Genomic DNA, 15,307 nt, shown 5'->3' with positions numbered 1-15,307 from the left:
TATGATAATTACATGGCTTTAATGAAGAAAAATATGGTTTATATTGAAGGAAAAGAGAAACTTATTTTGTAAGCCAGCTTGGATAACTAAAAGCATGCTCTGTACAAATCCACTGTAAAGGAATATGGTCAGCTTCTGAAACAATTCTGATGTACAACCAAAATATGTTTGCAGTATATACTTCAGGTGTTTCAAAAAATGATCTTTTAGAGATTTTAACTAAGTTTAAAGAATAAAAGATACAAGACTTGTGAAGCAGGGTACCCATCGCCTACTTTTCCAGAGACTTGAATATGGAAAAATGCTCTTGTTCCCTTTTCCTCTTTGCAGAATACTAAAAAAATGAATATTAGTAAGAACTGTGCAATAACAATTGCTCTTCTATTCCATGAACCCAATGTTAACAACAATAAAATATGAGTCTGTTGTCAAGGCATTTTATTTAGACAACTGAAAACAGTCAGATGTTCAGAAGCGATGTACAATGAAACAGAAAAACCGAACCAAATACTTGAGCACATAATCCCGTCTTTACAACTAACGCCACATCTGTCAACTTTCAGAAAAAAAATACTGGTAAAAGCCATTACATTTTTCTCCATAATAAAGAAAACACACTACAATAAGTTTAATTGAAATTGGAGAGACTGGATCTTGGCTTGCACACTTCACTCAGACAGTAGGCAGGTGTGCTAAAATATAGCAAAACACTACTACTTGTCTTTTTAGATACTCAGTTCTCTTATGGATACCACCTAGCCAGTTCCAACATATTCTCATCAATTACTGCCCATCTTTGCCTTATGTAGAGAGCGCACTCTGGAAGGCTGCTGCTTATCACCATTTGCTTGATTTAGTCTCTATGTCCACTTGTTGCATAACAGCTGTGATGGTCAAGCCTTAACTTCAGGAGTTGAGCTGTAGATGGAATCTGAATTTTCAGAAGCAAGGTCTTCTGTGGTTAAAATAGGAAAATTATTTTCAAACTTCATCTTAGATACAGAAAATAAAATAACCACCATAGCAGGACCTGAAACCATCTTTAAAATTAAACTTTTTCACAAATGTTTCACCATATCCCTTTAAAACATTTACAAGATTACACACAGTTCCACTCACTGGTCTATAATTTTCTCATTAGCTTCTTGATTTTTTTTAAATGTTTGGCTATTTCCACATATTCTCTGGAAACTAGGTTCAGGGATCTTGTGAATTTTGAAAAGCATCAGTAAAGAGCTGACACAGTATCCACATATACTAAAGGAAATGTTATGCAGATTAATCCCTATGGATTAGCTCTGACACTGTTAGGTGTATTTGAAGTAGATAGTTATCAATACATTACCTAGCTCCTCTTCTGCAGTTCCTGGAAGGCTGACCCTTGCTTTTGCCAGCTCTCCACCCTCCTCTTCTGTGAAAAACAAAAACATTTCTTCTAATTTTGTTAATCCTAATCCCCACTCACCTCAGACTCTGACAGAAGATCCCCAGTTATTTTTAAGTGAAAAGAAAATAGCTCATTTTAAAACTGTGTCTAGTGGTGAGAGGGGCAGGAGGGTTGGCAAACACTTCCAATTACTGGAGAGCTGTTCTGCATGTGGCTAGGCATTTTATTGCTGGTTTTATCAAATTAATTTTTAAAATTCCTTCAATTTTATAATACCACTCTTTGCTTCTCTACTTATGCACACTTGTTTCTACTGTCTTGTCCTTGCTTAAATTACTGAAAAAAACAGCGTGTGTCACGTGTTGTTTGAATCTTATTTTACATTTCTATAACACCAATGGAAAAAACTCTACATGAGACTATTTTGCTTAGAATAGTCACCGAGAAAGTGTTTATTAAATTAGCTTATTGTAGTTGCAAAAATGAAACAGCAAGTATTTATTAATTAAATTGAATGGGTCTGATATAGAGATTATTAAAGGAAAGAAGTTACTCTGCCAGGTCTGACTTAATCGGCAACTAGTTGAACAAGATTGATAGGTATCAGAGGGGTTAGTCTGGATCTGTAAAAAGCGACAAAGAGTCCCGTGGCACCTTATAGACTAACAGATGTATTGGAGCATAAGTTTTCATAGGTGAATACCCACTTTGTCAGATGCACAAAGTGGGTATTCACCCACGAAAGATTTTGACAAGTTCTCATGCAACTGAGTTTTACAAAAATACACACAAAGTTCTTACCAGGAACTACACATTTCCAAAGACCGTATGTTTTCCCTACTGTCGTCTGCCACAGTCTTAACGTTCCATCCTCAGAGCCACTAGCATACAACTCTCCATCTGGGCTAAATCTCACACAGTGAATGGGACCAAAGTGTCCTTTGTAAGATTCTATAAGAAATAGTTTTGGCACAGTGTTAAATTTCAAATCTTAGGCAACAAATAAATAGAACTAATGAATTACTGGTGAAGAGGAGAAGGAAAAGAAGAAAGAAGGTTTGGTTTTGTTTTTTAAATACAGTACTTTCTCAGAAGGTTGCACATGTATCTTCTCCGACCAAGGAGTACAAGCTACAAATGCACCCCAGTGAACTTGAATTTTGGTGCCTATCAAAATGTGCTACTGAATTAAAAACTGACAAGTTAATAACCAATTGCTAGTCTGTTTCAGGGAAATAACCATTTCCCTTCTTGTATAAAGCAAGCATGCCAACAAATAAGACACAGGTATCATGAGTGCACATCAGGCTCTTCCATCTACCCTCCCAACTATATCCATTATTCTAAACTAGTATGGGACTTGAATTGGCAAGATTCTCGTGTGCTTCAAAAACAAGAATATTGCTAAATTCATTTGGCTGGCAAAAAAACAGATACAGAATGAGGAGAAACAAACATATGCATTGTCCATACAAGCAAACGAAATATTTAAGTAACTTATTTTTTCGCGCAACCAGTGAATACTATATTATTTTACATCCCATATGCAATTTACACTACTGTTTACATCAACACTGAATCTGACTCATGCATTCCTATTGGAGCGGACACCTGCTTATTCCAGGTTGCTCTGAAAATGTTGTGTTAGGTTTGTTGGTGCAGGAGGCTGCAGGCTATATTTTTTAGACTAGTTCAAGTTAACAGCATGCCTTTAAATATGTAACAAATGTGTTCTGAAATAATGTGTGCGCTAAATAAACTTCCAAATTTAATCTGAGTACAAGTTGTCACAAGATATTGTGAAATCAAATTATAATCTTTACCACATGAAAACTGGAAAACTTACCTAGCTCTTCTCCTGTATTATAGTCATATTTATAAAGTTTAAAGTCTTCACCACCTGCAACAAGAAATTCTTTCTCAGGGTGAAGGGATGCAGAGTTGACTGTAGCAGGAGCTTCAAACGATTTAATCTGCTCCAGACTAGGGAAAAAGTTTTGTTAATGCTATACATGTTTTTAAAAAACAGCACTTTAAGCCTGTCAGTCTAGGAAAATGTGATGCTGTTCCTACAAATCACAGCTTTCTTAAAAATGCCATTTCCAGTATAAATCTTAAGATGGTAAATTCGCATTTCACTAAACTAAAGACAAGCTATTACACCTTAATGCTTTGTGACCAATGTCTCACTTATTGTACGCACTGTAACAGTTCTCTTGCATGGGCTACTTGTGTTGCATTACAACTTCAGATTTTTACTTTAAGTAAATCATATACAATAAAACTAATTTTGGTTTAATAAGTTATACATGCAAAAATATTTGCTGCCTGATGATACATGCATAGCCAAACAAAGTCGTCATATTCCTGTCTGCTGCCCTTGTTCTTCCCTTAATCTCTTCTTTTTCCTTGTCTTCAAATTGTTTTGTCTAATTTTGCATAGTAAACTCTTGGACATTGGTACCTTGGTTACTTATTCACTAGTACAAGAGTCTTAACAGTGAGTTAATGAGTAATTTGTTGGAAAGTTGTCCTTTAACAAAAAGGCTTGTTAAACTGTAAGCTCTGTGAGGAGTTTGTCCACAATTGGCCCCTGATCCTGATTGAGGTATTAGATAGAGAAGCCAATATAATAAATGCTCTTGTTGAGAATTATTATTTGTAAGTACTATACCCATGTATAGTTGTGGCAAATCTATATGCCCATTAGTTTAGATGTGTGTGCTAGTAAGTTTAATTCTAGGGCTGACTGGGTAGTTCAGTCCTCAACCTCAGTCAGACCTTTGTCTCTCTACCACCATTCCGAACAAAGATGCTAATCACTACAAACGGAGGTGGTTTAGTGATACACCCTTTGTGCAATAAGAATTGGATAGAGACCTGCAAACAACTGTTAGCTGGTAATGATTTTCAAGTACTATTTCAGCTAGATTTTTATAGTTAAACTAAAGATGAGGGTCTATGCCTCTTTATTTTGGGGAAAACAAGGGCAGAAAAAAGAAGGGGAAATTTTAGTTTCATTAGCGTGGCAGATCAAGATCCTTTTCCCACAACTCTACTGGCTCAGTGTCACCTGTCGCCCCTCCCATATGCCCTCTAGTCCTCTTTATACTTCTGAAGATTTCAAGTTTGAAACTTACGTCTCTGCACTATGAAAAGCAATAGTCCTCCCATAGGTTACCACCAGTATCTCTCCCTCAGGAACATACTCCATGCTGCTCACAGACATTGAAACATTTATTGCTTTTACTTCAGTCATGGTATTCCGGTCCCAGAGGCTGTTGGGAAAAAAAAAATACTTAAAATTACTTAAGTAAGCCACATTACTTCCATTCACATCAATGCAAGGCTTTGGTTCTAGTCATTCTAGATTGTTAATGGTATGCTGAACTGGTCACAACATGCTCTTAAAATACAGCTACCTCTGGAGCAGAATGAGCAAGGGTTCTGCTACAGCAACACTTAGTGATACTTACACTCTTAAACTGGTCTGGTGTTTCAGTCAGTCACCCAGGGATGATAAGCTCTGTACACAATCACCAGTGCCCTGAGCAATCCAGCTTCCTAGTAATAACACTTATGATCAAGACTTCATAAAAGTGTTATCACTAGGAAGCTGGATTCTGGTGCGGGTGCAGGGGGACCAATGCTAATACATGACTGTAAACTGTCAGCTCTAGGGTCTCTGCTAAGCTTCAGCAGAGTGAAAACTAATCAAGATATTTCCAGTTTTAAATTACTATTATTTCAAACCCTGTGAAACCGTCAGTTGCTGATGGAGATAAAGGAGACTGAGGAGGAGGGACTGAATGGCAGAGTTGACCCCACCCCATTCCACAGACCTCTCTACTACTCTGCACTCAACATCACATCAGACAGAAGTCATGGGGATGAGGAGAGGAGATAACACCCTGGTCACAGCAGCAGTAATAGTATAAATTCCGCCAAGCTTGCTCAGGAGGTTCTAGGCCATGGGGGAAAAAAACCAAACAAAAAGAATGCTCTTCCTTTCCAGTCAGAGGGCCTGTGGGGCTTCAAGTTTATCAGACACCTACTAGTCAGATGTGAGCCAAAGATACAGTGATTGGGGTAGGACACTGTAAGAATCCCAGTGCCCTCCCCTTTTTCACTAGTGTGGCAAGATGGGGAAGAGGACTGAGGCTGTCACCAGAGCACTGTCTCCAGACAGCAGAACTCTTCCCCATCTTTTATATCAGCTTCTGACTAGTGAATGCCTGGTACATTTTTCAAGCTTGACTATGATGGACATGGTACTAAAGGCCAAGTTATTTGTTTGCCACTATCTCTTCACAGGCAATAAGAGTTCCTTCCCAATGCCTCAGTGACAGGACTCATTCCAGTTATGAATTCATCCTCTCTGGGGTTTTTGCCATGAAAAAAGCAGAGGGAAGTGACTTAATATGAAATTAATCAACTGGTATACTGGGGCTTAGTGACAGAAAACATATTCGATAAGATCACATCAGTAACAATTCTTATCTCAGCTATATACCTTCATAGGTTAGGACATTAAGAAAGGTCAATATAAGACCACCTCACCTGGTATATAATAATTAGAGATCCCACATACCACAAATCAGACACTGACTATTGATGTTTATATACTTAAGTTACAGAAATAAATGAATCTGAGTTCTAAACATAACCATGTTTTTGGTATTATAAGCCCAAAAGGCTACTGTACCCAAATACAATTATATGGAGTGAGAACAGCATTTTTTTAAATGGAAAGTTAGTATTTCTTACCGGACAGTTTTATCATCAGCTGAAAGGATCTGTTTGTCATCACTGCTCCATAAAGCCTTTTTAATACCCGAAGTATGTCCACTGACCACCTGAGGTTCTTAAGATTAAAGCAAACATCTTAGTACATGAAATAACAGGGAGATTAAAAAAAAATCTTACCACTTAAAATCAATGAACAAACCATTTCACCTTGTTTATAAAAAAGTCACTATAAATAATTACCAGTTGTATAAATCAGTAAATGGCATCAGGATGACAATGCTGTCAAGTTGCTAGAGTTGTATTTTATTTTTTACCTGAAGTAATTCCAGGTGTGAGTGACACAGGCCTAGTTGATACCTGCTTCTTAGTGCTTGTCTACACAAGAAAGTTGCACTAATTTAACTTCATGTATGAATTTAAACTAATGAAGTTGAATTAATGCTAACTCTCTTACTTCAGCTGAGTCTCAGCTGAGAACAAGTAAATTAGGAACAGGTATAAACTAAACTGAAATGAGCCACTCAAACCAAAATGAGTGTCCACACATGTTTTTGAACAAGCTCAAACTAACTGTTTAAAAATCCATTTAAATTCAACCAGCGCAACTTTATTGTGTAGACAAGCCCCTAGTCTAGAAACACTGGAAACGTTACAAAGTAGCTGGTGTTAAACAAGTTTACATGTCCCTGAAGGTAAATGCAAGATGCGGGCACACGGAACCCGGCAAACACACAAAGGCAGGTACCTTGTGTGCATGAATCCATGCTCCACACTGAGGAGACATCAAACTGTTTAAATGATTGCACATTTTAAATTCTTTAGCTCACCTTAAAAATAGAAAGCTTCAAAATCAAGCTAGTGTTGACAGTAAAATAAATGAGGCGATGCAACCTGAAGGATGCTATTGATTCTCAGCACATCCTACAACAGTAATTTAGATCTTAAATCCTATCAACACCAACCATTAAGAACAGAATTTCAAATCTTGATCTCTTAAGTATAATTCATGAAATAGAATAGATTTGAATATTTTCAAAGGAACAGTCAACTGAATTGTGTGCAACTCTACAAAATGAATGCATCAGTAGCATAAGAAAAACGGACTAACCTGCTTCTGGCTTGCTCAAGTCATAAATACGCAACAATTTATCTTGTCCACCTGTCAACAGGTAATTGCTGTCCTGAAATAGTTAGAAGTCATGGCAAGTCAGCTTTTTTATTAAAAACTAAAATGTTACTTTTACGATGAATATTACAATAGCACTTTTCTAGTAACCCGCTAAAACACCTATTACAATCATTTCATCCTCAGAAATTAAAGGTTCACCTGAACCTTCCCGACAAAGCACATGAAAACAAGGGCAACATTTACATCTAACTGTTTGACTCCCTGACAAATAAGACGAAGATTTTTCATACCTCAGTAAAATCCACACTTTTGACAATATGCTTGTGAGCCAGTGTGATCAGTTCATCCCCTGAAACAGCATCCCATACTTTGCTGAAAGACAAGAAAGTACAAGTGTGGTTTCATTAGCCAGTACTGACTTTATTACAAGCTAATTTGGCTGTTCTGGTTACAGGGACATTTCCCGGATAACTACCATTATTTCTAACACAGTAATTATGTACAAAAAGGTCTATGATGTTCTGATCATTACTGCACATTAGGGATCATCATTCTGGATAAAGGTGGGTTTCTCAAACAGTTAAAACCCAGTACTGGAAATAATTAGTTTGTGAGACTGCTCCCCCCCCCGCAAAAAAAAAAAAAAAAAAAGCCATTTCCTTAATTCTTTTGTACTACCAGCCCATTGCTCCTACCTCTCTTCTCTCTGGAGCAGTTCAGAATTAACAGCACTTGCAGCTTTAGAGGTAGATTCGTACAGTATTCCTACTTAGATCTACATAGACTAAGTGCTCATGAGTGGAATTCACATTTTCACAAAGACTTGCACACATACTTAACTTTCCATACTGCAAGTATCCCCAGTGACATCAAGGCGATGTAAGACTGAGGCTCAACAATATCCAATATTCATCAATTTCATGTAACAGCAGGTACTTTGAGTTACATGCTTCTATGCAAAATCTTGGTGGGAAAGTTGTATAGATTACTACTTGACCCATGAGCAAAGGAAAAACGAAGTGTTAAAAGTAGGGAATTAGCAGTGATGGAACAAAATCATTAACTCTGGTATCCCACATAATTGCAACATAATTAAGAATTATGAAGAATACCTGAATTGTCTGTGCAGGCCACTATATGCTATTAATCGGGCTGTTCATCCATAAAATAGGGCAGTTATCCAACTTGACAGTATTAGCTACCATTCCTCTCCTTGGATCGTTATCCTGTTGTGGTGGAGAGGCTTGTGTCTCCCAATGACCCTCAGAACTACGTCATCCGGAGTTGTGTACTCCTGGTAGGGCCACCCCTGCTGAACAGTTCTGAGGGGAGATTCCAGATAAAGAGGGCAGAACAGGTATATTTCCAGGACCTGTCAGTTCTCTGCAGCTGTGAAGGTGGGTAAGGGCTGCAGCAAGACTGAGACCTCCGGTTGTCTCAAACTTCCCCGCCACCAGCTCCAGGGCTCCTTCTTGTCAAGTTTTGTGAGGTTGCCACTTGTGCACTGACTCACGTTAAAAGATTTCACACATAGGCCTCTGCCAATGGTGTTAACATCTCCCATTAACAAAGTCCCATGGCAATGGATGAGTAGTGGGGGGGAAGGGGGAAACAAGCAGTGATCTCCGGGAGTCCCTAGTCACTAATCTGCATGCAAGTGGCAGCCATGTGTTGGTAACCTTGCACTTGGATTTGTGAGACAGAAGCACAATTTGACAGCTGCGGCCACTACTGAGCAGTCCTTTTCAGGATTCCTTCTGCTCACCATGAATGGGGAATGGACTAGGAAAGGTGCCCTAAACATAGGCTCTCCCAACCCCTCCACCCGCGCTAGATCATTCTACCTACAGTCAGAACATAAGAAGCAAAGTAATGAAGTTCACCCTTGGAATGTTCACACCCTCTCATGGATTTCCCGAGCAGTGACTGTCCTGAAAGAAGTGCCATGACAGCTAGCGAACTTGCAGGATATGACATCGAAATTGCTGCCCTCAATGAGAGCCGTCTGGAAAATGAAGGTGTCAAACAGATGTGTAAGGGTTAATGTCTCTTTTACCTAGGGTTAAGAAACTCAGTAAACCTGGCTGACACCTGACCAGAGGACCAATAGGACAAGATACTTTCAAATCTTGGTGGAGGGAAATCTTTGTTTGTGCTTTTTTTTTTGTTCGTTGTTCGTTCTTGGGGCTAAGAGGGACCAAACGTACACCCAGGCTTTCCCAATCTTTCTGAATCAGTCTTTCATGTTTCAAAATTGTAAGTAATAGCCAGGCAAGGCGGATTAGTCTTATGTTTGTTTTCTTAATTTGTAAATGTGTCTTTTTGCTGGAAGGATTTTTACCTCTGTTTGCTGTAACTTTGAATCTAAGGCGGGGGGGGGGTCCCTCTAGCATATATGAATCTGAGTACCCTGTAAAGCATTTTCCATCCTGATTTTACAGAGATAGAAAAAAAGGAAAAGTTTTCTTTAATTAAAAGCTTTCTTTTTAAGAACCTGATGGATTTTAAAACAAGGAAAAATCAAAGAGATTGAGTCTGAACTCACCAGGGATTGGTGGGGGGAAAAGAGGGGGGATGGTTAATTTCTCCTTGTTTTAAGACCCAAGGGGTTTGGATCGGTGTGAAGCCTCTCAAGGCAACCCAGGGAGGAGAAAGTCTGGGGGGGAAAGGAGGGGGATGGTTAATTTCTCCTTGTTTTAAGACCCAAGGGGTTTGGGTCTGGGTTCCCCAGGGAAGGTTTTGGGGGGAACAGAAAGTGTGCCAGACACTAAATTCTGGCTGGTGGCAGCATACCAAACCTAAGCTAGTAATTAAGCTTAGAAGTGTTCATGAGGTCCCCACTTCTCATGCTCTAAAGTTCAAAGCAGGGAAAAAAAACCTTGACAGAAGGCAAATGTGTGAAGCATGATTTGCTTATCACAAATACCATCTTTAGATAGAGGCACAAATATAGGACCACTTGTAAACACCCACATTTCAGGTACTGGAATCTTTTTTTTACCAAGTCACCATCAGGGCATATGATCACACTGATGTCCATATTAAACGAGCCATGAGAGGTATGGATGACTGCAAGACAAATCAATTATGAACATGCAGCTTTCACCACAACGCCGTAAACAACCAGAAGGAATGCAGAAGAGATTTGGTACTGTGGCACTTCAAAACCACACTAGTTGTAAGACCCTTCAGCAATGCCTCATGAGAGGCTCTCTGTCCTACCCAACATCATCAATGATATCCACACACATTGGGAGGAGTTCAAGACCATTATTCACAAAGGTTCAAGAGATTGCATACTCCACTCACCGCCATTAAAATTAGTTTAATGAGAATCAGGAAATCTTAGCACTTATTCATCAGAAGAAAAGTGTAGAGAATGCCATTTTACACTTGTCAAAATGAATCTGCAAAAATGAGAGACTTAATATAGGCTTAAAGCTGTAGTTCAAAGGAGACATCAAGAATCAGTGGCAACAGGCAAATGCCAGGGAGATCCTGAGTTTCGCTGATCAACCTGATATGAGAAGCTTTTTTCAAGCAAATCTCAGGACAGCTCCACCTTCCTTAAGGACAATGCAGCCCATAAGCAATGTTGGAAGGAGCACTTTAAAACTATTGAACCGCAAATCTGAAGTCTCAGCTCTCACCATCAAGTCCATTTCTTAGCATCTAGTAACAGAACCGCTTGCAGACCCTCCCACCCCATCTTCTGAGGAAGACTGGGGTGCCGTTACTCAGATTAGACACAATAAGGCGCCATGCCCCCAGACAGTGTCCCTGTGAAGATCTTCAAAATTGGTGGAATAGCACTCATGTAAAAACTTCATCAACTTCTTGTTAGAATTTGAGTTAATGAGGAAATTCCACCCTACCTAAAGAATGCTAATATTTGACCATTTTAAGAAAGGGGACAAGTCAATGTGCAGGAATTACCGAGGCATTGACCTCGTATCCATTGCTGGAAAGACCCTTGCTTGCATACTTTTGAACCATTTCCTCCCTCTTGCTGAAGATGTCCTTTTGGAATCCCACTGTGGTTTCAGACCATCTCAGGGCACCACCAACATGATTTTTGTAGCACAACAGATCCAAGAAAAGTGTAGAGAATACAACCAGCCATTATTTATGGCATTTACTGACCTGACTAAGGCCTCTGATTCCATCAATCGTGGAGCATTATGGAAGGTGCTATCTAGGTTCAGTTGTCCATTGAAGTTCATTTGCATTCTCAGGCTACTTCACGATGGTATGACCACCACCATCTTCTCTACTGGGCTGGTGACAGATCCATACATCATCTGTACTGGCGTTAAGCTGGGCTGTGTTACTGCCCCAAATCCTTTTTCTAGCTATCTTGCCATTATCTTTATTCTTCTTCGTGACTGCCTTTCTGCTGGAACTAGGATTACTGCATCACATGGAAGGCCAGCTCTTCAACTTGCGGCATCTTCATTCTAAAACTAAAGTCAGCAGGACTGTTATTACTGATCTTCAGTATGCTGATGACAGTGTTGTCCTCACGCACACCAAAGCTGACTTGCAATCCACTCTAGATTTTTTCTCAGGCACCTGTGACTTTTCCTCCACATTGAGAAAACTAAGGTGGCTCCACCAGCCTGCCCCAGAACAAGCTGCCCCCTTCTCTGACAAATTGTCATCAGTGGTGACTATTTCCCTTATCTTGGTAGCCACCTCTTCCAGACAGCCAATTTCAATGTGGAGTTTGAACACAGGACGTGTTGTGCCAGAGCATCCTTTGGAAAGTTGCTTCATCATGTCTTTATTGGCAGAGATCTGCAGATGGAAACTAAGATCCTGGTCTACAAAGCAGTAGTCATCCCCACTCTTCTTTATGTGTATGAGACATGGAAGACATACCAAAGCCATCTGGAGTGGTACCACCAGCACTGCCTTAGAAAGATTCTCCATATCAGATGGGAAAGATCACTGCACCAAATGCCAGCGTTCTCTTTGCAGCTACCACCACCAGTGTTGAGTCGAAGATTATGAAAAAGCAACTTCACTGGTCACTGTGTGCAGATGCCTGATGCTTGTCTTCTGAAGCAAGTTCTCTTCTCTCAACTTAAGTCACGGTACAGAATTTGCGGAGGGACAGAGGAAATGTTACAATGACACCCTGAAAGCATATCTTGAGAGTCACTGACCCCATGAATTGAGAAGAGTTGGCTGGTACTAGACTGCAATGGTGTTGCATCATACATCAAGCCTCAGCCTGTTTTGAGCAAAGTGATTTTCTTCAAGAGGCTGAGGAACAGTGGAGAACGAAGGAACGTGTACAGTACCCCAGTCAGTAGTTGTACTCTCTCCAAGCAACCACCTGTCACATATGCGGTAAAACCTGTTGAGCATGGACAGGCCTCCTCAGCCATCTTAAGTCTCATAAAACCATAATTCCTTTAACATCTCAATTCAGAAAAATATGGTATCACAAGATGAAACCACACCACAGTGAAATTTTAGTATTAATCATTACTTACGCTGTAAAATCTGCAGCTGCTGTAGCTGCTTTAGTGGCATCCCTATTCAGAGTGGCACCCCAGACAGCACCTTTATGACCTAGAAATGTTCCAATCCAGTCACCCGTGTCACCCTGGCGTAGCATAGGTTTACCATCTAGGCAAAAAACAAAGATTAATTTTCAGATAAAACAGCTTTGTTTTGCTTAATAGCAAGCATAGTTCTAATGAAACAGTTCCAGTTACGCTACTGTGTAACAAAAAAGAAAACACCAGAGCTCTTTGGCAATGGAAATGTGACATACCTTTGAAACAATATATTTTGTTACCAATTTAATTAGAGATGCAGCTTTAAGTTTGTATCTGTTCATATAGGGACTAACTCTTGCTATGTATCTAACAAAATGGTGCCATAATTTTGGCTGGGGCCTTTAGACACTACTGTAATACAAATAATACCACCATTTTTGTGTGTTCTGGTTCATATGCTAATTAGTAGTTTTCTGTCACCCTGTTAACAGCGCTGTACTTGTTTTAGTTTCAACATATTAGCACCTGCTTTTGATGCCAACACACTTACAAAAAGTTTCATTTTAAAATTGTCTGATATATAGATTACTTTTCAGATACATAAAGCAGTTGTAAAAATAAACAGAATTAGAAAGTGGCATTGTAGACAGACAAATACAACCAAGACTCAGTAAAAGGTCCAAAAGGGCCTTTTATAGAAGGGGATATGTAGAGAAATAAAATGCGTATATATGTATTTGGTGGGAGGGTGGCATCTTTATGATGTTTGGAAGAAAGCTCTGCTGGAAAGGGATATGAGCATGAAAAAAAGACAATTCAGTGCTGCTAATGTACTGTAATACTAGCACTCTAAGTCCACTTATCAGCCAGTTAATTTATTTGAAAAAACATCTCATTTTATAATCAGCTACCACCTAGAAAGTGCAGAGGTTGAAGTGGGCTGGGCTCACAGAAACTTGCAGAACTGCTACTTTCACCGGGGGGGGGGGGGGGTGTCTAATTTCAGAATTTAAAAAAATCCACTACCAAAATTTTAAAATTTTCCATCCCTTTAAGATTATGACGAGAACTGTTAAGATGTGAGCTGAACATTACTTAGCTAGGTAATGGAGTAATGACTGAGTATGCACAGTCTGAAATAAGTATGAATTGTCAATATTTTTTTCAATTTGCTAACATCCTAAGGGTGTTTGCACAAATATCAGCACTGGTAGGTATTTCACTGCTGACCAAAGCATGCAAGAAATAATGGTTACAACTACATAATGAACAGCTGTGCAATCTAAGACGTCAAATTGAGATCATGCTCACTGTGGGTGGAATGTGACACAATCCCACCTATTATCTTCCCTCTAGACCGACCCTTGGGGCTGCCCCTATCCCAGATCGGTAACTCAGCCTGGGTACAGGGCAAGGCATCAGCAAGTTTTTGTCTGCCACGCTAGGGTTAGGACTCCAGGTGTGTTTGGGTGTCTCCCACATCCGTAGCCACAGCGCACGGTAACGCAACTAGAACGGGGGGGGGGGGGTCTCATCTGCCAGCTTCAGGGCTCAGGCACCCCGATGGAGGCCGCACCCAGACCTGAGAGCAGAACAGGGGAAACCAGCCCCTCCAGGGAGACCAGGAAGCAAGTGTGAAAAATCAGGACAAGGGTTGGGGGGTAATAGAAAAAATAAGAAGAAAAAAAGAGACCAAAAAATCGGGACTGTCCCCATACAATCGGGACATCTGGTCACCTTAAGCCCCTCCCCCTCACGTCTCTCCCCAGGGAGGGAGCGGCTGGCTGGTTTGGGAGCGGAGCCCTGCCGAGCCGAGCCGAGCCGAGCCCGGCCAGGGATCCCCCCGCCCCCGGCTCATTCATGCCAGGAGCGCGCGAGGCCCCCCAGACCCCGAGCTCACCCTTGCAGGCGCTGATGAGGAAGTAGCCGTAGGGGGTGATGTCGCTGAAGGCCAAGTCCACCACGGGCCGCGTGTGCCCGGAGCACGTCAGCGGGGTCTGTCTCATCGCCATGGCGGCGGCTCCGGGGAGGCGGGAGGAAAGCGCGGCGCGTGCGGCGAGGGCTGGGGGTGGAGGGAGCGAGCGGGCGGGCGGCGGGGAAGGGGGAGGGAGGCGCACGCACGGGACGGGAACACGAGCTAGGCCGACCTGGGCTGGGCAGGAACAGGAAGCGCCGGAGGAAGTGACGACGAGCCGGAGCAGTTGGTACCGCCGGAAATTACGTTTACCTAAGGGGGGCGGGGGAGAGAATGGAGCTCGGTGTCTGTTTGTCTCCGTGCGGAAGTTACGCGCGTCCTCGCTCTCGCAAGCGGCGGTTCCGGCCGTTCCTCCCTGCCCGCTGCGGGGCGGAGTCCGAGGCGCGTTAGGCGCCAGCGGCCGCTGTCTCGCGGGGGTGGGGCTGTGAGGTCACACAGCGGGGGGGCGGGGAAGACGAGCTGGGATCCCAGGCGGTTCCGTACCATCGCTGCCCGTTCCTGGCGCAGCCGCCGGGGGGCGTCTCGTGGTTACCGTAATACACAGAGTAGAGGAGAAA

The 15,307-nt window shown here is 41.4% G+C and overlaps 1 protein-coding gene across 2 annotated transcripts; it reads right to left on the bottom strand.

Annotated features, from left to right (window-relative positions):
* On the bottom strand, positions 1 to 15,126 carry STRAP (serine/threonine kinase receptor associated protein). Of its 2 annotated transcripts, none has more exons than XM_050969176.1 (10): positions 14,676 to 15,126; positions 12,767 to 12,902; positions 7,556 to 7,637; positions 7,245 to 7,317; positions 6,155 to 6,251; positions 4,528 to 4,665; positions 3,234 to 3,370; positions 2,189 to 2,338; positions 1,346 to 1,432; positions 1 to 955 (listed from the first exon to the last, which is right to left on the bottom strand). In XM_050969176.1, the coding sequence occupies exons 1-10, from the start codon at positions 14,785 to 14,787 to the stop codon at positions 894 to 896; spliced, it is 1,074 nt and encodes a 357-aa protein (XP_050825133.1). In that variant the 5' UTR covers positions 14,788 to 15,126; the 3' UTR covers positions 1 to 893. The 2 variants fall into 2 exon arrangements, with proteins under 2 accessions (XP_050825133.1, XP_050825144.1); XM_050969187.1 differs by having other exon boundaries at positions 1,346 to 1,411; positions 14,676 to 14,896.
* Between the last annotated feature and the right edge of the window lie 181 nt (positions 15,127 to 15,307).

This window comes from Gopherus flavomarginatus, chromosome 1 (genome assembly GCF_025201925.1).
Source record: "Gopherus flavomarginatus isolate rGopFla2 chromosome 1, rGopFla2.mat.asm, whole genome shotgun sequence".
NCBI classification, from domain to species: domain Eukaryota; kingdom Metazoa; phylum Chordata; order Testudines; family Testudinidae; genus Gopherus; species Gopherus flavomarginatus.
The sequence above is the reverse complement of the archived record's forward strand: the minus strand, read 5'-3'. Positions and strand labels throughout refer to the sequence as shown.